Source organism: Anas acuta, chromosome 10 (genome assembly GCF_963932015.1).
Source record: "Anas acuta chromosome 10, bAnaAcu1.1, whole genome shotgun sequence".
NCBI classification, from domain to species: Eukaryota; Metazoa; Chordata; class Aves; order Anseriformes; family Anatidae; genus Anas; species Anas acuta.
This window is the reverse complement of record NC_088988.1, coordinates 12,203,078-12,227,105: the sequence shown is the minus strand read 5'-3', so window position 1 is coordinate 12,227,105 and position 24,028 is coordinate 12,203,078. Positions and strand designations below refer to the sequence as shown.

At 56.1% G+C, this 24,028-nt stretch overlaps 1 protein-coding gene across 8 annotated transcripts in view; it reads left to right on the top strand.

The window, feature by feature from the left end:
* Positions 1–24,028, top strand: part of PLEKHG4 (pleckstrin homology and RhoGEF domain containing G4) — an 82,954-nt gene that overhangs the window by 52,897 nt on the left and 6,029 nt on the right. For all 8 annotated transcript variants that reach the window (XR_011100034.1, XM_068693698.1, XM_068693697.1 and 5 more), the window contains 8 exons: positions 4,277–4,415; positions 6,479–6,601; positions 7,102–7,293; positions 19,437–20,383; positions 21,437–21,686; positions 22,440–22,529; positions 22,831–23,055; positions 23,761–23,931. Coding sequence is in view for 7 of the 8 variants with exons in the window: in XM_068693698.1 (XP_068549799.1) it covers positions 4,277–4,415; positions 6,479–6,601; positions 7,102–7,293; positions 19,437–20,383; positions 21,437–21,686; positions 22,440–22,529; positions 22,831–23,055; positions 23,761–23,931 (2,137 nt within the window). In the remaining variant the exon portion in view is untranslated. The remainder of the gene's footprint in view (positions 1–4,276; positions 4,416–6,478; positions 6,602–7,101; positions 7,294–19,436; positions 20,384–21,436; positions 21,687–22,439; positions 22,530–22,830; positions 23,056–23,760; positions 23,932–24,028) is intronic.

Genomic DNA, 24,028 nt, shown 5'->3' with positions numbered 1-24,028 from the left:
CCAAGGCTGGGCAGAGGATGTATTCTGCTTTTAGCCCTCCCTCTAGGTTGGTTCCTCTCTTGGTCAGAGCCGTTTGTCAAGGGGCAGAGAGCTGCAGAGCAGCGATGGGTCTGCTGCTTCCCTCCCCGCGATCTCTGTGTGCAGCTGGGAGGCACGGCTCTTGCAGCACCTGCTTTTGCAAGCCTGCTGGATGCCTCCTCTGTGGCCTCGTGTTTCTGTAAACAAACCAGGTATTTTGCTTAGAAAACTGAAGTGTAACTCTCCAAGGCTAGCTTTTGTGAAGGATGGATTCAGACAGAAATGGGCTTTCTAAATTATAGGTTTAAAATTACCCTGCCATTATACAACAGCTTGGCACTCCTCCAGAAAACTGAAGATGTTTGGAGTCTTTTCCACTGAAACGATAATTACCCAATGAAAACAGGATTTGGGGAAACATAAACTGACATCAAGCTACTCCTTTTTGCTATAAATTATATTGAATCTGCACTATTGCAAAATTACTTTGGATGATTTGAGCATGGAAGAATGCAGCGAAAGACTCTTATTACCGCACTCACATGTACAGGGAGACTGCAGTGCATCCAAACGTACCCAAGCTTAGACAAGACTTTCCACTGACTTCAAACAACTCGCTGCTTTTCTTCCTCAGAGCTGCTCAGGCCACTATTAAAGTATCTTCAAGGTGCTGAACATCCCTGTGTTTCCATTTGTGTGCCAGGATAGAAGCCGCTTTTGGTCCTTCGACCACGTTTTCAATGCTTGTTTGAAGCTTTTGAAAGCATCAGCACTCCAAGCTGCCTTGAAAGCAGTGAAGGGCAGGAATGGAAAGACTCTGTGTCTGAAAAAAATAGCTGCGTGTGCAAGGCATAATTTTGCTGTGCAGCTCCTGGTTGCAAGGTATCGTTGAGTTTACTGGGGCTCCAGAAGTAATTTAGGAAGGAAATTAGAAAGTTTATCAGAAAATGGGTGTAGGTAAACAGATGGACAGAGATCTGGGATAACGTGCGCAGTGCTGAAGGATACTTTTGGTGAGAGCTGGAAGTGCTTAAGGGAATCCAAAAAACCCAAACTTCCCCATCGGCTGTAATTCTTTGTGTGCCTCGGTTTGCATACCTGCTGCATACGGTGGGGAAAGGGTTGTGCTCGCCTCTGTGTGAAAGAGTGCGAGATGGATGTTAGGCAGAGCCTGTCGGGCAGCTAAAAGTGAGCTGTCAGGAGCTGACAGCACATGAATGGAGTTCCCTTGGAGATGCAGCGGAAGACCAACAACTAGACGGTGAGGATTTAATGACTGCCTGCTGAGAGGGGCACAACGTGGGAGAACAGTGCCGCCAGACCTGCCGACGAAGGATGGAGGTGCTGGGCTGCTGGAGGAGCTCGGCGGAGGAGGAGGAGGAATGGTGCGAGGCTGGAGGTGCCTTTTGGAAGGTTTTTTTCTGGGTGCCTTACGTGTGGTTGCTCTGCAGGAACGAGGGAAGGGGCAGCTTCATGGTGCTGTATTGTGCTCCAGGTGTGTCAGTACCTTGCTGCAAGGACTCTCAGAAAACAAGATGACTTAAATGACAATGGTAAGACTTTTAGATAGCAATATATACCCTGAACAGCCTGACTTACAAGGGAAAATGAGCTCATTTCGAGCCCTCTTAACCTGAGATGAATTCTGTGTCCAGTTCCTGATGATAGTGTAAGCACCCAAGTGCATCTTTAATCTGACTTCATGTGAGTTTGAGAGGTCTGTGGATCAGTAAAGCAGAGCTTTTCCCTGTGTGGAAACAGAACGCCATTTCTAGTAGTATTAATATTACTGAATCTGCTGGAATAACAAAAAGGTGGCTGAGTATCTGCAGATCTGGGACGCGCAGTCACATTTGTCAGGATGTGGGTTGCACTGGGTGCTTCAGAGGGCTCAGTCCTTGCTTCTGACTTTGTAGCTATAACTTGGTTCTTCCTTACAGCCTCCTGCAAACCCAAGGAAGGCTTGGCCTCAGTGACATCTGCAGAGCCTGGCTCTTTCTGGTGTTGCCAACCATCTGGGGTAGTTTCTGCAGTTGTGTCAAGGAAGGTGCATGCGGCCAGGAGAGCACAGGCGTCTGCGATGCATCACTTCAGTCCTTCAGCTACATTGTAGGGCTGCCATCCTGCAATATCTCATTAAATACCAAAACCATCCATGTTTTCATTGTGGATTTATGGTGGGGGATGTTTGCACACCCTTTCCCCTTACAAAAGAGTAGCAGATCGATCCAGCTTGTCGCCGAGTGCCACCAAAGTAGCACCAGCACCAAAGCGACCTCTCTGGAAGCTCAGAGAAAGGCTGGAAAAACATCTCGTGTCACCGTGCTTGCATTTAGCAGCCTGTGAAGCCTGAAGTTGCAGGTGCCAGCAGGGCGAGAGCATTCGGTAGGTGAGCTGCTTTCCTCCTGCCAGCAGGGACATCAGGCCCCTGGGAGCGAGAGCGAAGGGTGTCTGCCTGTCTGGCAATCAATGCTACGTTTTGCTGGAGCCTTCTTCAGAAACCGGGACCTAGCATCAATGCAGCTGCCAAGTACAACTCCCAGCGATCTCCCGAGCTGTTTCTCATTAGCTCTCCTCGCCGTGTCGCTGCTGCTGATGGGACCTCGCCATCTCATCAACAAACTTCCCAGAGCTCAGCTCAGACAGCGCTTATGGCTCCGCTGCTGCAAGTTTCCTGGGTCTGTCGTTAGGAAAAGATTGCAAAACAGAAGGCTCAGATCCTCACTGTTTGTTTACGGGTGGTTTTGGGGAACACAGAAGCAGCCTAGCAGCTTGTAGCTTTCCGCTGAAGCTTGCAGACACGCCGGAGAGAACCTGTCTCCTCCGCGCTGCAGTAGCACTGATCTTAGTCCAGAAACAATTTGTTTTTTTGGCTGCGCTTTGGAGAAATTCATTCAGTCTAATGGCATTTCGCAGAGGAAAAACAAAAGAGGCTAAGAGCCTGAGGTTTGGGAAGTTGGCTGCTGCGCGTCGGGTGGAATTCTGAATGGAAAAATCTTGTGGATTCCTGCTCTGCAGAGAGATTCATCCAGGCCACTGCGCTGCCTCATGGCAGGCACTGGCTGAAAGCTGCAGGGTGGCTGTGACTAAGTTCAGCTGCGTCTCACGGGTTCAAGGTGCCTACAGCCTAAGGCAGGAATAACCCCGAATGCTGAACGGCACGTATTAATTTCCATTAGCAAAGCTTTCACAATTTTATTAGCTATCTCTGTTTCACAAGTGCTTTGGATAACTTTAATAATGTGACTGAAAACAGCCGTGCTCTCGTAAGCCGGATAGTTGTAAGACAATTGTAATGTGAAAGTGGATTTAGGGTGAGTACAGGAGGAACTTAGTGCCAAAGGAAGCTGTAGGACTTCGTAAGTGCACACTGAGTCCTTCCTGGTAAGAGAAAGAGAAATGCAGAAGCAGGAGAAGTCTGAGAAGCTCAGGGACACGCAGAATAAGCCTGAATGTCTGCCTGTCTCCTGGATCCTGGCTGTAGCTCACCCAGAGCTGTGCTGGAGGTGCTCCATGTGCCCAGGAGGAACTCGCTGACGTTCATCGCCTCACCAGGGCTGAAGCAGGTGCTCGGTCCCTGGCTGCAGCCTCCAGGAGTGCCTGCATCCATCCCTCTGTCCCTGCCCACGTGCACTTTGCAGCCAGGCTGGCCAGGAGCCTGCTGCTTGGTGTTGCTGGGCTCTGGTCAGAGCAGTGTCCCATGGAGGACGGGCAGCTCTGCTTTGTCTTCAGATCTCTCCTGCACACTCTCTTAGCGCTGGGGCGCTGCACACCCGGGGGGTTTGTTTGGCTGGTGAAAGGTCTTGAGAGCAAGCTGGGTGTCAGGAGAGATTTCCTTCCTAGCATTCGCTTATTTCCTTATTTAAATCAAATTTAAAAGCTGCTTTTATAGAAACTGAAACTGCCCAGCCTGTGTTTCATGAAAGCCCTTTGATGCAACAATCCGTGCGTATGAACAGCCGGGTGGCCTTTCTGAAGGTGTGACCGGGACGGCCGAGTGTCGCAAGGCACCTGGCTGCGAGGAAGTGCCCTCGTCCCTCCCGCCAGGTCGTCTGCGCTGGGATCACCGAGTGGTGAATCACGGGGATGGGGAGAGGGGAGCAGCGTGGTTGTCCTTCTGCTCTCCATATGGAGATGGCCATTACTCGTCCCGCCAGGAGGGCGACTCAACGCTGCCTTCAGCCAAGTCGCGTTTGCATGAAGTGCTGGGGGAAAGACCTGATGCAAAATCCCTGACCACGCTTGTGTCCCCTTCCAGGGACTCGCTGGATGCCGCTGGTGCGTTTTATAATCGAGTCGATGAGGGCGTGCACCGCCTGGTGATGCTGTCCAACAAACGCATCCAGGAGCTGGAGCTGGTGATGGAGTTTGAGAAAGTGGAAGAATGTTTTAAGGAGGTAAGGCCTGCGTGTCGGCTGCTGTGACTGCCTGCTGCCACCCTCTGTGCGTCCCACAGCAGGTATTGGGCCTGTAGATCCCTCTGCAAAGGTGTAGAACAATGCCCACAGACCCTCCTAAAGCACAGAAATTTGGGATAGGTTTTCAGATGTGCTGAGAACCAACTCACAGTTTGCCTGGTGGCTCCTGATGCCAGGTAAAAGTTTCCTGGCTGCTGTCTAGGTGTGGATCAGTCAAAGCCCACAAACATCTGTGAGGTTTTCATCTGACTCGAAGCCTCCATCCTGCTGCTGAACGAGCCACATCCCTGCTCTAGCTGCCCCTCCTGGCTCTGCACTCTGGGGTTGGTTCGCTGCAGCTGTGGGATAATGGAAGCAAACGGGCGCTGATTTTCAGAAAGACCTCTGAAACTTCAAGCCATGTAGATAAAGAAACTTAAGCTGTGCAATATTTCAGGCTCTTGGAGTGTCCTACAGGATCTCATCAAATCTTTCAGTGTTGCAGATCTTTGCTCCCCAAAGCCTGAGCTGTATCTACAGTTTTTGGAGTCCTGTAGTCACCTGGGCTGTAACTTAACACCACCAAGTGTTTCATACATCACTTGTGTGTATGTTTATATATTGTATGTGCACACACACACATGAGTTTGCTTGAAGGATGGTGTGGTGCTTGGAGCTCATCTTACAAACCTATGTCCTCAAAGATCAGTGCTAGGACCCAGTTCTCCATCATCCTTCTGGGATTCTGGGCTCTTCTCTAGAGAGAACTGGATTTGCAAAGGAGGCTGTAGCCTACCTGTTTTCACAGGCCGAGGTGGATCCAGGAGTTTAATGACTTTCCCATTTGGAGGTAGACACTCAGGCGCCATGCCCTGTGTGTTCAGGGCTAGAAGTGTGATGCAAGAACCTAGTAAAGACTCTCTTAAAGTTAAACGCACAGGTTCCTAATACCGAACAAACAAAAAAAGGCACAAAGGCAGTTTACCTGCCTGTTCCTCCTTTATGCTAAGCTTTTTTTTTGATTGAATCGAGGGAAATAAACTGCTCCCAGCTTGCTTTCCTTGCAGTTCACTGGTGATGCTGGGCAGCACTGCTGGCAGCAGCTGCTCCTCCTTTTAAGCCTGCCCAGGAGCAGTAGGCAGCAGCAGCGTGCCCCTCTGTACTGTATGTCCTGACCTGCCCCTATCTCCTCCTCGTGCCAGTGGGCTTGCTCTGTGGGCCCTTCCCAGTCCCGAAGAAAAGGAATTAATCTCTGACTGTGGGCTGAGCTGGGGTATGGATTTAGATGACACAGGAAGATGATGTGTCCCTGCAGGTGCAGCTGTTCCTGAAGCATTGCAGAGGAGCTTGCTAGCCAATTAACTAGCCTATTAACTATAAACCCTTCACTGGTGGAGATGAAGGTGTTACCCTGCTGGAGTTCTGTGTCTGCTTTGCTTTTAGGACCAGGTTCTTCATCCTCTTCCCATGCTTGAGGATTCACGTTTATTGTAGCTGTGGCAGCGATGGGGCTCTGTCGAGGAACCTGCAGCACAGCAGCAGGGGCAGCGTGGCGAGCTGCCTGCAGAAAGCCTGCATCTGAGAGTCCCAGAGAACCCTGAAACATTGCAGGTGGTGAGAACCTGGCAGCGTGTTCGCATTGACATAGCTCACGTGCTGCCAGGCAGAAAAGGGAAGTGGTATAGGAAATCTGGCAGCAGGGAGATTTTATCCCACTTGGGGGTAACAATAATAGGAGTATCAGGTCAGCCTGCAGCTTGCAGAGCTCGTGTTAGACCGTGGCTCACCCGAAACAGAGCCCAAGCAGCTACTTGCCCTGTTTATGCCTAAGGCTGTGTGAGCAATAGCACAACTTCACAATTACAAAGTAACCTGAAGTGGAAAATCTCCAAGCAGGAGGCTCCGCTGAAATGCCAGCATGGGGGAGAAGTGTACATGCACATTCTTTCCAGTAATGAACTGACCAGCGTTATGAGAGCAATTCCCTGTTCTTTCCACATAAAGGCCTGCCCTGGTGAGTAGCACGGAGTGACTAATGGTGGAGCTTTTCCCTTTTCTCCTAGGTCAGCAGTTGGATCGAGAATGTTGGCAGAAAAAGGCTAAAGGAGATGATCAACCTGGACGATTCTTTGGAGATGCTGCTTCAAGCACAGAAGCAGTTCAGGGAGTTTGATCTTGTTGCCAGCGTAAGTGTTGTCTGATTGGAAAAACATATTCTCCAGAGTCTGAGCTGGCAGCGTGTTTGCATGCTCAGCCAAAGCCACGATGCTAAGGTGGCACAGGTAGAGAGTTCATCGCTGAGCTGTTCGTGTCATCCCTTTACACTGCCCAGCTTCCCTGCTCTCCTCAGGTAGACAAAGCCACCAGCTCAGTCCTTCAGTAGAGAGGTATCTGCCAGTCGTGAGGAAAATAACTACTGTGATGGAAGAGACACTTGTCTTTTTTTTTTTAATCCCAATTGACCTCTAGTCTTACTGGGTAGACCTTTACAAGCTGCCATGTGGCTAACATAAATCCTAACAGATGTCAGGACTCTCCAGAATTCTGTTGTAAACAAGTACACCCCTGCTCATGTGAACTGAACCTAAAACCCAGTCTAATTAGTCCCAGCTGTTAATGAACTCGAAGGCTATCTATTTTCCTTGTCAGGTCTCCATCCTCATGCGCAATCACATTTCACTTTCAGGAATACTGCAGAAGGGGGCAGGAAGCACTGAAGAAGATGGATCGATGGGAAGACTTTTCCTCTGTGGACGTGCACTCTTACCGAGTGAAGCTGCAGACCTACAGAGATCAGCTGGAGGAGTTCTGCACTCAACTGGATGAAAACAGGCACCGGGTCTGCGAGACAGTCAGGCTGTACGAATTCTTTGACAAGGTGAGGCGAGACAACTGCTGCGTGGAGGAGGGTGTAAAAAAAAGCCTGCTCGGACTCGGTCCAGAGCTTGGTTGTTTAGGAAAGACACGAAGCTTAACGCGTGTGCCAGCAGGGAGCTGAATCTCTGACTGGCAAAAGATCCCTCAAGCTCGTGGCTCTGCAGAGATTTTTTCAAGTCAGTATGTGAAAGAAAAGGTTAGTTCAAGAGAGCATCCACATCTAGTAAGAGCAGAGGTCTGCTGCTGTCTGAGCTGCAGCTTGTGGTCGCTTTTTAGGGCAGCAGTGGAAGAATCATGGCAGCACTGGCTGAGACACCAAAGACCTAGAGTTTGGCTCCTTGTGCCCAGCCTTGGCCACCCGGCCGAGGTAGTTTGCCTGCATTTTATTCATGCAGTATCCTTACGTGCTGCTAAATTCAGCCTGTTGGCATGTCCGGAGTAGCACTCTGCTGTTCAGTCCTAAATATAGCCCAGTTCCTGTCTTCTGGAAGCATGCAGGAGGGAACGGAGCACCAGAGCAGTGTGCTGGGGAGTGTGGCTGAGGGACCCGAGGGCTAAGTTGGTCCAGGCATCTGCAGAGCAGCAGGAGAGGAGGTGTGTGGGGACGTGCTGGCTGCCTGGCGTTTTCACCTGTTTGGTTTAATGCAAGCACACCCATTCAGCAGACCTGTCATTGCATCTGGTGTGATTTAATTCCTAAAGCTGCCCGTGAATAAGCAGGAGGATTTTCTGAGTGCATTTTGAAGTACAGCTTTGGCAGGAACAGAGGACCAGGGAGCCCGTGCTCCACTTATTCCACACTTGTACAAACATTGAGTTGGAAGTTCTCAAATTCCAGAAAGAATAGACACTAAAAGTTAAGCTGTACCAGATGTAGGTGCCACTTAGTTGCTGTCTCTGAGCTGGCTTGGCAGCCAGAAGTGCTCAGGGGAAGGGGAGGAAATTCAGCTAAACACGAAAAACACTGAGAAGCATCCTGTGCGAGGGAGGAGAGTGGAGAAGGCACCAGGTCGGTCCGACAGAACTCAATGACGGGTGTTCCTCCACAGCCTCAAAGCCTTTCAAAGCCTGGCCCATTCCCAGGGGCACAGATGTTGCACAGCGCCCAAGGATGGCCCATTTCTCTTCTCAGGGCTTCCCAGCACCACGCGTTTGGTTCCCTTTTGGTGGCTGACAGCTGCGGGAGGCAGTCCTTGGCAGCGGCAGCCCTCTTGGTTTCGTGCTGCACGGCCCCAGTGGGAGCTGCACGACAGCGGCGCGGTGCTTTGGTGTGGGGCAGAGCTATCTCAAGGAGAGAGGGAGGAGGATTTTGATCTCTGTAGTTTCAGTAGAACTATAAACAGTGGCGGTGTTGTAAATACAGCACACAGGTATGGGGAGCCAGTGGCCAACCGAAACCAGGGGTGTGGGGGGGACGCATCCTGCAGCTGGAGGGTGAGCGCAGAAACTGCTGCGCAGCCTGAAAGTTGTCTCAGCGCCGATTAAAATAATCTTGATCTCCAGAACGCTTTCTGCCTTCTCAAAGCAAAGTGGTGGTGGTGTCTGGGAGGTTGGGGGGGAGCAGGAGATGTTATCTAAACTGATTTCACTCTCCTCTGATGCTGAGCTGCTTTGACCTTACTGCTGTGATCTTGTCAGTGCCTGCCTAACCCCCTTCTCTCTTCCCTAATATCTAAAGGGATCAACAGCAGGAGTCTAAGCTCAGTAATGGCCTTGATTTCCTTCTTGTAAAGAGCCTGCGGCGTGCCAGACCCCAGGATTCGGGGAAAAAGCCTGGGGATGCGTGAGCAATGTACGCTATGGTAATGAGCTGGCAAGCTCCCACCTCTCCAAACATCTCAGCGCGTGCCAAGGGAGTGCAGCGCCCACCGCAGGCGTCGTGGGATTCATCCCCTGCCCACGAGGAGCGGGCGGCTCCCTTCCTTGGCCCTCCTGTATGTGGCAGGCACACAATCTGTAGGGTGCTGAGTGAGGCTGTGGAAGGTTACAGGCCTGCCCCGTATGGTCCATCGAGCCGCTGGGCTGTTTTTCACCTCTCAGCAGTTCTGGGGACCCGTCAGAGTGCCCTGCACCAAGGCAGGCTGAGCTGGGCCAGACCGCACAGAGCTTGCACATGGGCTGGCGGGGTGCCCTCCCTGAAGCTGTGAGCAGTGCCAAGCTGGATGTTTCCGTTTGTCCCCGCTTCCTCTGTGGCAGGAGCTCGTGGTGGCTGCAGGACGGCTGGGCTGAGGCAGGGGTGGTGAAGGGAGCTGCCTCCCTTTGGGGCTTTGAGCCTGGTCTGGCCTCTGTCTTTCACTCAATTCCAAGGTTGTGATGGGATGTGGCACCACACGGTGCTTTGGGGGAGAAATGGGAAGCTGAACAAGCCTCCCAACAAGCTAGGGTGTGTCCTATCAGAAGTACCAACGTCTGCTTTGTCCTGTGGCCGTGCGTCCCCAGTGTCCTGCGCTCTCGCTGCCTCTCCTGGCTTCGTGCTGACACCACAACAGGCCCGCTGGCACGGTCTCTGCCAGCCCCGGGATGTCAAGCAGTCCTGCAGAAGGTTGGTGGCAGACGCGTGATGCTTTCTGCCAAAAAGTCCCTGCTGGAAGAAAGCCCTGGCCCAACTGGAAAGGGCAGAGCCGCATCCCACCAGCTCAGCACCTGCGTGCCCTGCGGCCATGGGGTGGTTGGTACCCAGCGCCTGGGAGCTGTTGTGCCTGTGTCATCACAGGAGGGCCCCCGGGGCAGCCCCAGCCCCCAGGGCTTTTTATCCTGCTCAGCAGGATGTTGTGCAAGGCGCTGCCTCCTCTGGTGGGAACCTTGGGACCTCGCCTTGCGTTTGCTTTCCAAGGGGAAGCCATCTGGAGGCCCAGTGCTCGGGACTGGTGGGCTGAGGGTGCTGGAGAAACGTTGGCGTTTCCCTCGTTGGGATTCCTTTGGGCTCTGCTCTGGAGCCTTCCCTTCAGAGGCGTTCTCTGGCCCTTGGATCTCATCTCTGGAAGGAGCCCAGCCATCCGCCCGGGCTGGTTCTGTCTCTGCAGCAGGGATCTCCAGCGAGGCCCCGCTGCTCAGCACGTGCAGAGTGTCACCCAGCCGCTCTGTGTCTCTCTTGGCATCTCTGGGCGCGTTACCTGCGCTCACGTGTGGCTCTGCCCACGTCGGGTTCTCCTCAGCCCTTCTCCCTCTCACCCTCGCACCACTTTGTTCTTTGTGGCTTAGAAAACAAAGCCTTTGGCAAGTGAAGGAGGTGCCTGCCCTTCCTGGGGGAGGGCCAGCTGGCCTGCATTTGATTATGGCAGCGCCTCCTCGTCCCTCCCCATTGTCCTTGCTGCTCTAGGCATGCCAGCGTTGTTGCTCTCCATCCTGTGAACAAGTGCTGCTGCCTCTGGGGCCCGAAGAGGGGCCTGGGCCCTTCCTCCCCTCGCTCCTGCGGCTCTCCATGTGCCCTCCCCTCCAGCAGCTCTCCCGTCCCTGTCCCCGCAGCGGCCGCAGGACGCTCCTGTAAGTACCAAGCGTGCAGCGCCCGGGCTGACGTGGTGGTGGCATCGGGATTTGTTTGGGAACGATGTGAAGGAGGCTTTTCACTCTGCTGCTTGTGTGTGCGCGCGGCCAGCATGAATCAGAGTGCTCTGTGTGCGTCTTTTGTGCGCTCCGAGCTCTCCCAGCTGCGCGCGTCTTTGCGGGGTCCCTCTGAATCCCAGGGTCACGCTCTGTGTCATACAGCAGTGCCTGGCCCTGTATCTCTCTTTTAGGGGATATTGCGTGATCCTTACAGATTTAATTGCATCTAGAAGTCGTTGTTGGCATCGTGTGCCTCCAGACTACCTGGGCGCACGCACGGGCAGAGCTTTTGCTCTGCCTTGACTTCTCTCAGAGGCTGTGGGCAGCACGAGGGGGCTGCTCCCCCGGGCTGCTGCGGGGTTTGTGGGCTCCTGTCCTGCGAGTGGCCGAGACCGGCTGGTGGAGCTGCTCTCCAGATGTGACAGCTGAGATCCAGGGCGTGATAAAGGAGCTGCCTTCATCAGCTGTTGTTACCTGCCAGTTCTCCCCCCAGAGGCTCACAGCAGCTGCCTGCTGAGGCTGCTCCTTTCTGCAGTGCTTGGGTTCTGATGGTGTACGGGACGTGGTGTCTCAGACCGTGCTTTTAAGGAGAAAATTCCAGTCCCCTTCAGGGAGTAAATTGTTGATGTGCTTTGTCTCTGACAAGTAAAGGGCTGTGAATGCTGGAAAGGATCTGGGTAGCTGGGACCTACAAGTGGGATTTTCCTATCACAGCAGGATTTCTTTCCATCGCAGGCTGCTTGGCACAGGCTGGGTTAAGTTTACTGAAAGTTGGGATTCCCAGCTCTGGGAACAGGCTTGCAGGAGAATGGGAGAACAGAACCGAGCACCACGGTGTAAAAAGAGACATCAGAGGTGTCATTGTTGCAGCGTGCCTACAACAGACACACGGGCACCGTGCCACTGTGCTTGTCCCCTGCTGTCAATCCTGTGCGGGGCAGAACGTGGCTCTATCCCCAGCGCTGCTGAGCAAATGGGGTTTTTGGTGTGGCTTATAAGAAATCCTCTTGTATAACCTGTGCTGTTCTCCCTCTGCATAGGCTGACTTTTCTGGGGGGGGGGCTGCGTGAAATGCCCCAGTGACAGCTTTCACCTGGCTACTGGTGCAAGTACTGAGGTGATGAAGCAGCATCACACAGAGAGGAATCCCCTGCACCGTGCCTGCCTGATGCTGCGACTGCTCTAAGGCAAGGCTGCCGTGTCTGACAGCAGCTGTCTCATCTATCTTCCTCTCTTTTCTCTCTCCTTCCTCAGTTACCCTGTCCAAATCGTGCCCCTGGACACACATTGAGCCTGATTTGCTCTCTCCTTTCAGGGGTGTCCACTTTCATACGCAGCCTGAAGCAGTTGGGGGATTGAGCCTCGAGGTTGGAAAATTGATCCTCCTGTGGAGTTCATGCAAGGTTAATGCATGAAATCTCTCCTTTCTCCTTCCCGCCAGGTTTTTGTTGGCAAAGTCTTCCTGCAAGTTTAATAAGCCTCTAATGGTTACTTTCCCAGCAAAGGATATTCCTCTATCAGAAAGTTTCTGCTTTGTCTTGGAGTTTGAGATAGACCTCCTGCACAAACAACGAGTCCTGACCATTTAAATCCAGTCTGCAGCAGCTCCCCCCAGATATTCCCTCTTGCAAAGTGAGTTATTTGGTTAATGTTCTGTTTTATGAATTGTCAGGAACTTGCTGCTAGATCTGCTGGCATCCAGGCTATTTTCTCTTGTTTCATCAACGACTTTGTTGCCAAATCGGTGTCACGGCAGTGTCTCTACCTCCCAGCAAGCTCCGTGACTGCAGGAGGAGGCTAAATGGCAGCACCTGCATTTGCTGCTCCTTCTGGTTCACAGCACAGGTGTGAGACTGCTGCACAAGTTTATCCCTCAGCGTCGGAGTCAGCAGTGGATTAGTTAGGGTTTTTCATGCGCTCCATCCAAGTGAAACTCACTGTTGAAGGTGAGGAGTTCTTGGGTTGATAAATTTTTGAGCACCTTCCCTATCACCTCAGGCTCTGCTCAAGTGCATCACGAGGTGTGTGTGGCCTGGCTGTTGGGATCCTCGTGCTTCTCCCTCCCAGGTGCTGCCCGAATCCTCCCCCTGCCCAGAGCCACAGTGGGCAGAAGAGGCTGGGCAGCACCACCCCAGGCCCGTAGCATCTTTTGGGGTGCAGGCTGCTCACCCCTCAGCTGCCTTCTGTGATCCCAGGAACACCAACGTGTTTTGGCACTGCTGTGTGTGCAAGGGGGGCCACGTGTGATGTGCTGCAGCTTCCTTGGCCACCAGAGCACCTCTCCGTAACTATTTTGTGGCATCCTTGGCTGCCCGTGAGCACCAACTGACAGCTCCCTGAGAGTCCGGGGCTCTCCTTGTGGGAGGCAGTGAAACCAAATCTCCTCCAGGATCAGGACCCGCAGCGTTTCCTCCCTGCAGGTTTAGGGATTTCCCTGCTCGGGTTGCAGCTGAGCACTGGAGGTGCAAGTTGTGGTGCTAGCAGGGGGCTTTCCTCAGCTGGCCCCCAGCCCTCTGCGTGTGAGCAAGATGTTGGGCCTGGATGCTGCTTTCCCTTGGATCCTGGGACGGGAGCTGCGCAGGGTGACAGACTTTCTGCATGCTCATGTGCTGGCATCCATCTGGATGCTTGGATCCTCCTGGAGGCTGGAATTCCCTTTAGTCACGGGAGTTCAATAGAGATCTGTTGGAGCAATCTGGCCACGGAGCTCCCCTCGGCTTACAGATGGGGCCGGAGCTCACAATGGCTCCATCTGCATATCAAAGCCCGGGCCATATGGACAGGGCTCCCCCGAGCACAGACCCTACAGTGGCTGCTCCAGGGGGGCTCGGATCCGTTCTGTGTCTTTCCGTGTGCTCTTAAACCAGGGACAAATCTCCTGGAAGGGAGGCCCAACAGCTGAGCTGAGTATCGGGGTTCACTTTCCGCCCCACGCCTCACCTCCCAAGGCAAAACTGCCCTCAGAGAGAAGGGGAAGAGCCTTCCCCTCTGCTCAGCCACAGCAGTGGAGCCATCCCGTGGGCCAGCAGCACACGGGTGCCTGGATTTGCTCCTGCAGTCCCCCACGGGCTGCTGTGGGGCTGGGAGAGGTGGCCGGGCAGCTCCCAGCGCATCGCTCAAGAATGAAGCAGAGTTGGGCTCAGCTCGGCGCAGCAGAGAGGCCGGGAATTGAAGGCTACAGAGACGGCATCAACGCGCCCCTGGGCGGGCCCGAGGGCTCGCTGGAGGTTTTGCAATCCCCAGCTGAGCGTGGAGGGTGTCATTAACGGGGAGCCCAGGGCAGACACCCACCACAGCCCCGTCTGCCCTCGCTGGCCTGCTCTTACCCAGGGGTATTTGTGCAGCGTGGCTCTGGTGAGTGCTGCCTCTCGCCTGGAGTAGAGGAAGCCACGCTCAGCGCTTCTGGAAGAGCCGCCAGACTTCTGGCCGCTTGGAGCAGCAGCTTGTTTATTAATTAAGGGATTTCCTTAATTGCTGTATGTCACACGCTGTCGTCTTGCACCCTCCTGAGCTGATAATGTCAGCTGTGTGTACTGGGGTAACTGGTGGGAGTAACTGGGAAGGAGGGCGGATGGTCCTCACCAAGGCGGTGAAACAGCGTCTGCTCTTGTTCTCATCAGAAGGGATCGTAAGCGGAGTTTCACTGACAGAAGAGCTTTGCAGTGAGGCACAGAGCTCATGAAAAGATGGGCAGCGCTTCAAACGCAAAGGGGCTGCTTTGCAGCAAACACAACCGTTGAAGCTGCTGGTTTTGCTGGGGGCAAACTTGGTCCCCGGTCCTCCGGGCTTAGGAGTTCTCAAATGTTGAGAAAATCCCCTTGGTGGGACAAAAGAAAGAAAAAAGAAAAAAAAACAGTGCCGAATCTACCCAAGCGTTCAAAGACAGGACCGACCACGGAGCAAAACACAAAGACTGAGGCAAACTGCACATCATCTGCTGCTGGGAGGCTTTCTGCAGCTGCAGAGCAGCTGTAGAGGGCGAGTCCCAGCCCCTCACTGCCCAGCTTCCCGGGGAGTTGTTCCGTACGTACACATGTAAATGCGTGTGTCTAGCTGTACGTACACACCTCTGTCTGTGTCTGGCACGGGTTGCAAGCTCTGAATCCAACGAAGCAGGGATTACCGTGGCTTGGTGTGAGTCATTAGTTGAGTCAGCCTGCTCTTAATGAAGCCACCCTAGGTGTTTTTTGGCTGTCGCAGCAATTAGCAGAAGGGCCAGCACGCGTCCCGCACGCCAGCCCCAGCGCAGCGAGCCGCGGCTGCCCCGTGGGTCAGCGTGTTGCCATCAGGAGGGCAGGGATCGTGCGTAACGCCGTTTGCTCCAATTAGCTTCTCCTCTAATTTAGACTCTCCTGGACGTGTCGAGCCTCGCCGCCCAAAGGGGGAAGGAAGGGAGTGCTGAGCTCCGCTCACGTTCACCCGGAGCGCAGGAGTGTTTCCGAGCGTGGTGCGTGGTGCTCTAACAAGCACACCCTGCCTGCTGCAGCACCCACAAGCTCTGTGCAGCCAGGCCCCATCACATTTCCCGCTGACCATTGACCCTTCCTCTTGTAGGGCACCTCCTCGTTCTCCCTCCTGATCCTGAAACCCGAGGGATTTATGGCCGGCGCTCGCCTCTCATCCTTTGCCCTCCTGCGGTGTTTGTACAGCGCCAGCCACTTGGTAACAGGCAGCAATGCAAATAGGGGATTGAAAGTTTGTTTTTCTTAGCTGGCTTTAGGCAAACTGGTGATTTTAGTGGTCTCTCCTCCCTTGCAGAGAGGAGGGGAGGCCTCGCGAGCCACACAGCAACTCCGGAATCGTTGCGCTTTGTATTTCAGGAGGGTGAGCCCGTCCCTCAGCGCTTCGAGCTGAGCTTCTACAGCTACATCCCGTGTAGGACATGGTTTTGATTAGGCTGCTCTCCGCTGCTAATGAATCCCAGAGAAGGCTTCACATGCAGTTCGGAATAGTCAAATGTGACAGGGTGGGGAGCAGGGAGCAGCGAGCCTCAGCACAGACTGCGTGGAGCTGCTGGCTTTGCTGAGTGCTCGCGCTCCCGGTGCACCCCAGCTGCTGCCCGCTGGAAGTGAGCGGGGCTTTGGCTTTGCTACATCTTCAGAAGGGACCGTCCTGCTTCCCCAAAGCTCTCGTGTGCCGGGTGGCAGCTTGCTTTGAGTTTTGCTCGAGTTTGGGGTGGGTAGGTGTGTTTTCTCTCCGTTTCTGCACTGTGCAAGGAAGGGGATCTGGCCCGCGCCCAGGCGGGCTGCTCTCCGCACACTTCAGTGCTTCTCGTGTGAAGCGCGGCCCCTTCCCCCCCGCCTGCTCTCCGGTTTCCAGGGCTCCTCAACCTGGTATTTAGGCTAGCAGCATTTGCTTGTGAATAGCCGGAGCCCAAGGTGGCCCTGCCTCAGTCCGGGGCCCTCGGGGATGGTGATCAGCAGGGAGCTGCGCTCGGCTGGGACATGGACCCGCTCTGTACCCACGGCAAGGTAGGATGGGGGATGTTTGGAGGGGATTAACCAGCTTACCCTCTGCGGGTCCTGAAGGTTTGCTCTCTCCCTGCCCTTTCCTTCGTGGGCGCTGTTAGTGGCAGTGGGTGGGAGGCTGAGGAAATTTCGGGTGGGTCCGAGCGAGTGGGGAGCCGAGGGCTTTCTGCTCTACCTGCCTTGTCCCCGTCAGCAGGGAACGCAACTCATGGCTGTCTGCGAACTGACAGCTCTCCTGCCAGGAAGGTTTCAGGCTAAATAACGTTGCTTTCGGTGTATTTCATTGTAAAGCAGTGAATTGCTGCGTCGGAACTGTCAGCGTTGAAGGCAGTCCGCAGCCACGAGTCCTTGCTTGTGCTGTGCGCGCAGCAACCTGTGACAGGGGACAGCAGTGCTGCGAGCTGGGGGCAGTCCTCAAAGCCCCAAAATCATGGGTTTTGGAGGCATTGAGCCCCAGCGAGCACCTGCAGTGAGAAGCACAGCTGGGAGAGGCATTTTGGGGCAGGACAGCAGCATTTACCTCTGACCTGTGCTCCGGTAAGTGCCGTCGCTCTGTCTGCTGGTGCCCAGACCCTGGTGGAGCAGGACAGGCACAGCATGGGGGCTTGGCCCCTCTTGTGGCTTGGCCCTTAGGGCAGCTTTGGCTGCCGTACCCACAGCTGCTCTCAGATTCCTGTCTCGTTGCTCCCCTCAGGTTCAGTTTGGGGTTTTTACCACCTCTATCTCAGCTCCCCTGCGCAGCCGCTTCGGTGTGGAGGGAAACCTCCCTCGGGGTGTTTTTCTTCTGCAGAAAGTTAGGGAAGTTTGCGATCTGCCTGCTCAGACACCCAGCTGTCAGCGTGACAAGAAAAAACTCCTGTTACAAGAATTACCTCCCCACGGGAAGAGGTGAAAGAGAAGGCTTAGGCAGAGGCAGCCCCTTCCAAGGACGGAGCTGGCGGCGATGCCCTCGCTGCGTGGCGTTGTTCCCTCCTGTGTGCCTCCATGGAGGGGGCTGCCGTTTTGTGTGCTTTTCGTGTGCTTTCGTGTGCTTCCAGGGGCAGTTGGAGTGGGTGATGTGGCTGGGAAAGCCTTGGTGGCCACTTAGCATGTTCCCAAGCAAGCTGCGGGGCGTGGAGGGCTGCTCCCATTGTGCAGGGAACAAAGCGGAGCCATTCACGAGCCTGTGACAGGCACTGGGGATGGAAGAAGGGCCGAGATGCAGAGTAATTCCTGCGTGCCGTGGAGTCCTTGCCAGGAACAGCCAGATAGCATATGAAGGTGGGGTGGTGGGGCTGCCTCCCTGGGTGGGTTGCAGCCCTGGTTCCTCCTTGTTGAGCTTTACCCATCCCTGAGCAAAACAAAGCCTGTGTACGGCCTCTGGGTGGGATCATCACCCCTTGGCCGGCACGACGGGAGAGGTGAGCTGAGCCCTCAGCCCTGCCTGGGGGGCTGGTTTGTGTAGAAATGGAAGGAGCAGCACAAAACCCCATCACACCAGGCCATCTGTCGCTGCCGCGCGGGTCTGCTGGGCTCCCTGGCACTCGGGGAATTAAAGAGCCTGGGAAGTGCGGGCTCGGCGAGCTCTGGCATCTCCTCTGCCCGCTTTGAGCCCCTCTCTCCCCCAGCAGCAGCCACTTCTAAGCATAAAACTTAGACTGAGAGAGTGGCAGGGCTGGGCCGTCCCTGTGCCGGTGCTGCTGCTGCCTCTGAGTATTTTCCCCCAGCAGCTGCCGGCCCTAACGAAGCAGCTCCTTGCTTTGCATGAGTAATGGGGCTGGCTGCACGCAGAGCACGCAGCTGCAGCTCCAAAGAGCACCGGGGACGGCTGGGGCAGCTCCCGTGGCTGGGGCATCTGCCCCTGGAGTGACTCCTCGGCCCGTGGGTGGCCTCCTGCACGCTGCCATTCAGCTCTCCTCACGTCCTGCACACCCTGCCCTGCCTACCTGTGTCAGCAGCCTGGCACCCAGCATTTCCTCACCGGTGTCCCGACGGGGATGCAGCGTCTGTGTAGCACTTGGCTGTTCTGTTCCTGACCTCGAGGCCTTCTTCTGCGTGCCAGTACGGGCTATAAGCTCTCAGAGTGAAGGCTGTTGGAGCGAGGATGCTCAGATCTGGCTGTCAGGTGGGAAATGCTCCGAGGCTGATGCTTTCCTTGCCGGCACAGAGCATGGCTCTAGCTCCCCAGCACAGCCACAGCAGCAGGGCCAGGCAGGTGAAGTGCTGGCTGGGTCACCCCAGGGGCAGCCTGTGGGGTTTCTGCACGCACGCAGTCTGTGGAAGGTGCTGGGCAGGCCTGTCCGGGGGTTTTCTCTGCCTTCTGCATCAGATTTGAACAAGTAAATTTGTGTTTTCACTGCAGCGAAGCTCCCTGCACAGTTAAACCTTGTCAGCCCCATTCCTGCCTCTGTCCATTTGGGCAGAGCTGCATCAGCGAGGCCTCGTGGGCACTGCTCATAGAGCTGAGCCTCGTGAAACAGCTTCCAGCATTCCTGTAGTGCTAGAAACAAAGTGCTGAGCTGGGTGCTGAGCTCACCAGCACGAGCAGGTAGGGCTGGGCAGGCTGCTGACTCCGCTCGGGTGCCAGCAGCTGCAGAAAATGCTTGGGCTGCAGCTGAGCTCGTGTGGTCCCGGATTCCCATTGCTGTGGGGACGGGTTGGGGTGACCAAAGAGCCCAGCTCTTCTCGAGCCATGTGCTGTGCCCCGTTGGCTCCGGGGAGCAGCAGTCTGCTGGCTCCATGTCCTGCTGGGAGCAGGCAGGATGAGGCAGGAAGGTTTTAGGTTTTATCCTGAGCAGGGCTGTGAAGGTTCCTGCAGCCTCACCAGCCTGGGATCCCCTGGGATCCCCTCCCTTGGGATCCCCTCCCCAGGGCTCACGGCCGGCAGCGTGGGTGCTGCCGGGGAGGTAGGGCTGCGGCAGAGCAGCCGGCACAGCTGAAGCCCTCCGCATAAGGAGCTGTTTGTTTTGCTGAATTGTGAATTCAGCCCCACGGTGACAATAGCAGCCCCCCCCCCTCCTCTGCTCACACTCGAGGAACTGCGTTGGCCACACACTGATCCTTTCTCTCGCCTCACGCTTTAGGCACCGAGCCGGGGTTATTCTTCCCCGAGTGCCTCTGACTGGCTGTTGCCTTTTGTTCTGGCTCCCTGCAGGCGTACGAGTGGGCCTTGGAAGGGATGCGACACCTCGCCTGCATCAGCATGGAGGACTGCAGCTCCGCCGAGCACTGCGCGGGGGTCATCAAGTGCCTGGAGAGCTACAAGGGGCAGCACCCGGACATCAGCGACGCCCGCTTCCAGGAGATGAAGGAGCTGGCCTGCGAGCTGAAGAGCGAAAAAGGACTCAAGCAGTGGAAGTTCGCGTGGTCCAAGTGCCAGGAGACCAAGCTGGTTTTCGAAAAGAAGCTGGAGGCAGCCCTGAGAACCAGGAGGTCGCTGCTGGCAGACCGCAAAGCAGCCGTGGGGGAGCAGGCACGGGCTGGCAGCGAGGCCGGCACCATGTGCCCCCGCAGGCACTCGGAGGGGGCCACCCCCGGGCCGCCCTGGGACAGGACTTGCAGCACATCCCATGGCTACAGCAGGCCCGGCCGCTCTGCGGGCTGGACTAAAGAGCAAATCCCTTCTCCCACCCTGAGCTGCCCTGGTGATTTTGGTGCTGGGGATGAATTTGCCTGCCAAGCTGCTCTCGGGGCCGGGCCCCACTGCGGCCGAGTTCCTTTTGGAAGCGGGGCCGTCAAGTCACCCAAACTGCCCGAGGAAAAGTCGAACCTGGAGAGCATTTTGGAAAGCCTGGAGGTGAAACCCTCCTGCGCCTCCACTCCATCCGCTGGGAAGCCCCCTCCCAGGAGGATGCTCCGCAAAGCCCAGAGCTTCGACCTGCCCTGCGGTGAGAGCCTGTGGTCGGGCTGCCAGAGGACGCTGAGCGAGCCGGCCAGGTACGGCAACACCGGCGTCTTTATTAAGGGGCTGGAGGTGAGCAGCACGGAGCTGGTGGACAGGACGTTCGCGCTGCGGCACGGCGCTCACAGCTGGGCTGCAGACTGCCTGCTGGAGGGACAGAGGGGCTGCGGCTCTGCCACCGAAGCCAAGAGCTGGGGCAGGTGAGTGAGCGACTGCGGCGCTCGGTGCTGTGGCCTCGGGGTGGGGAAAAAGGGAAAAGGAGGTCTGCTGTCCTGGCTTTTGTTCTGGTCTTTCCCTTCTCTTCGAGGATCTTAACTTTGCTGAGCACTGCAATGTGCCCAGGGCAGGGAGAGCCCAGGGATGGGAGCTGCTCCTGAGAGGGAGTCGCCAGGCAGGTCTTTCAGCTGCTATCCTTGAAAAAAAAAGTTGAAAATAAAAAAAAACACACTTGCAGATCTCAGAGAACTGAAGCTGCCTGGGGTGATCCCGCACAGGGCGGTGCTGGGAACGTGGTCAGGGAACGTGCATGCGCCCCAGTGGCTGTGGGCACGGAGCGAGGGCACGGGACCCCCGCAGGAAACCTCCCTGGCAGGGAAAGCGCCCTGCAAAGGGTCCGTGTGCCTCCCACACCGAGCTGAGCCCAGCCCTGTCCCCTGGGTGGCAGGAGGCAGCCCCGCTGCTTGGCCAGCTGGAGGAGCTGAGAGGAGAGGCGCGTTGGCAGTGGTTAGGGCCGGTGCTGTGCTGCCTCGCAGTGGAAACCTGGGACCTGGGAGCACTCGTCTCAGGGCAGCGCGGAGCACCGCGTGCTGGAGGTGCTCGTTCCTGGTGAGCTGCAGCCCGACAGCCCCTGCAACTGTTCTCCCAGCGTTAGCAGTGCCTCCCACAGCACCCAGTCATCAGGCTGGCACCTCACACAAGTTACTGGGATTTCTGCTTTCCCTCGTTTTTGAGGAGCGTGCTGACCTTGGGGGCATCTTGTTGTGTCCAGGAGCCGGGGCTGGGTGAGCCCAGGGACGTGTGTCCTGCCGAGAATGGGGCTTCTCTTCCAGAACAGAGAAACCAGTTGTTCCTTGGGTCTGCACGGGCGCTGGCAGGGTCAGCTGTCACAGAAAGCTGCAAATCCCAGCTCAGATGGCACTAAGGGGTCACCTCCAAGCCGGGTCCTAGGGAGGGCTTCTGTAGGGCCAGCCCAGATGCTGCCGCAGCGCAGCCATGGTCCCGGTCCCTTCAAGGCCGAGCGTTCCCTCTTGCAGCAAGCTGCGGCACATCATTGACGAGATGGTGACCACGGAGCGGGAGTACGTGAGGTCGCTGTGCTACATCATCGACAGCTACTTCCCCGAGATGGAGCGCCTCGACCTGCCCCAGGACCTGCGCGGGAAGCGCAGCGTCATTTTTGGGAACCTGGAGAAACTCTACGACTTCCACAGCCAGTATTTTCTGCGGGAACTCGAGAGCTGCTGCAACCACCCGCTGCGCGTCAGCCACTGCTTCCTGCGGCACGTAAGGCATCGGCACCTTCTCCTGGGGGTGGGCTCCTCTGTGCTTAGCTCCTGTGCTTTGCATTTGGCCGCCTGTCGCCGTGCTGCTGGGCTGTGGCTGTTTTTGGGAGGGGGAGAAGCGCCCTGCACTGGCTCTGGGGGCGTGCGTTGGGTCACTTTGCAGCCTGTGGCATGGGTGGGGAAGGGGCGTTGAGGCTGTAGTAAGGGCACGAGGTCTCCTGGTGCGTGGTGCTTGTGCTGAGCCCAGGCAGCAGCAGCTGCTCCTTGCCTTTCCTGTTGTTCTTTGCCACCACGAGACACTGCTGGGGCAGCAAAAGGCTGCTCCTTAAAGCCCATCTGCATCTTCAGGGGCATCCCTCACCTTGTCTTCTGCCTGTGGCATCGCTGTGGAAGGACTTTGAGCAGAGAGGTAGAGGAGAGGTTGCAAAGAGCTGGCAGGGAGAAGCACGAGGCACTGGACTTAAGCTCAGCTGCCCCATGCGTGCTTGTCACTTAGCAGGTGGCTGATATCCCGGGGGGTGTGTAACGAGCAAGGGGTAGCAGGAAAATGAGCTCAGAAGTCCTGGCTACTGTGGGAGTAGGAAGACAAGAACTCACCCTGGCTCTTGCTGAACTTAAAGCCGAGTCTTTGCCCCGATGCCTGGAGGAGGCTCTGGGGCAGCCTGGGAGAGGCAGAAGGATGGGAGTCGCCAACCCCGGGGTTGTCGCCGGGTCCTGGGTCTGCCTTGGCCTCACGCGGGGCTCTCTCTTGCAGAAAGACCAGTTTGGGATGTACGCCTTGTACAGCAAGAACAAGCCGAAGTCGGACTCGCTGCTGGCCAGCCACGGGAACACCTTCTTCAAGGTAAACCCCCCTGCCCGTCCCCACGGTGCCTCTGGGCGTTGGGGTCGCTGCTGTGTGCAGCCCGGCCCAGCTTCCCTGCTTGAGTTGCACTCAGAGCTGCTGCTGCCTGCCTGGCTCTCTGCACAGCTGGGCAGAGATGTGGTGGGTGCTTTGGGAAGGAGCCCAGCACCTGGCAGCACCGATGCTGTTCCTTGCAGAGCAATCCGAGTACCTCGGTCAGGAAGCTGAGGGCTTGGGCAGCCGCGGTGTCAGTGCCTGCACGCGGGGAGCTGCCGCCCTCACTCTCTGCTCTGCTTCTCAGTTCAAGCAGGTGCAGCTGGGGGATAAGATGGACCTGGCCTCCTACCTGCTGAAACCCATCCAGCGCATGAGCAAATACGCCCTGCTCCTCAAGGACCTGATCAAGGAGTGCAGCGAGGCGCAAGAGCAGGAGCTGGGCTACCTCCGAGCGGCTGAGGAGATGGTGAAGTTTCAGCTGCGGCACGGGAACGACCTGCTGGCCATGGATGCCATCCGTGACTGTGACGTACGTTGTGGTGTCCTCTGCTGCCTGGGGGTGGCCAAGCCACGCTGCTCCCCCCTCTCTAGGTTTGGGGTCTTTGGGCTGTGCGGTGAGCATCACCTCAGTGGGCAGGGTGCCCCTCGGTTTGCTAGGGGAGGCAGCGAGTTTGTGGGAGGGAATTCAAAGTGATGCTGCTGCCAGGGATAGGTAAAAAGCAGCAAGGTGGGACTTGGAGAGGCACACGAAGGACAGCACTTGGAGGAGGAGAAACAAAGCAAAAAATCAGTCTACGGAAGGGCTCAGGGTGGAGGGGGATGAATCTAGGGCAGGAGGAACTGAGGTGCTTGTCGTCTGACCCAGATGTGCCTGGGCTCCTGGCAGGTTTCTGGCTGTCTTTCCTCTTGAGCTTCCTCTATCTCCCAAGAAGGGCCAGGCTGGTGCCTCCACTTGGCACCCCAGAGTTGCCTTTGTCCCAGATCTGTGCAGGGTGACAGGAGATGGTGTCTGTGGGCCAGGCCTTAGCTCTGAGCCGCTTGTTTCAGCCCGGTGTGACCTCTAGCCCCAGGGAGGTGGGTTCCCGTACCTCTTTCAGGTGACAGGCAGTGCCCACTTCTTCACCACGTGGGCCACGCGTGGGACCCTGCTCCTTGTGTCCGCGGCTGCCTGGCCCTGGCTTCCTGCTGTCTGGGGGAGCTGCTGGGGCCTTACCAGGATGTTCCTCGTGGCCAGGTGAACCTGAAGGAGCAGGGGCAGCTGGTGCGGCAGGACGAGTTCACCATCTGGCTGGGCCGCAGGAAGTGCCAGCGACACGTCTTCCTCTTTGAGGACCTGATCCTGTTCAGCAAGCCCAAGAGGATCGAGGGTGGCTTTGATGTCTATATCTACAAGCGCTCCTTCAAGGTAAGGGCAGCTTTGCAGATTGCTCTTGGGCAAGAGGTGGCTCTGGACTTCTCCCTGAAGGTCGCCTGTCTCCTTTCATCGGGTCAGCTCTCTCCCC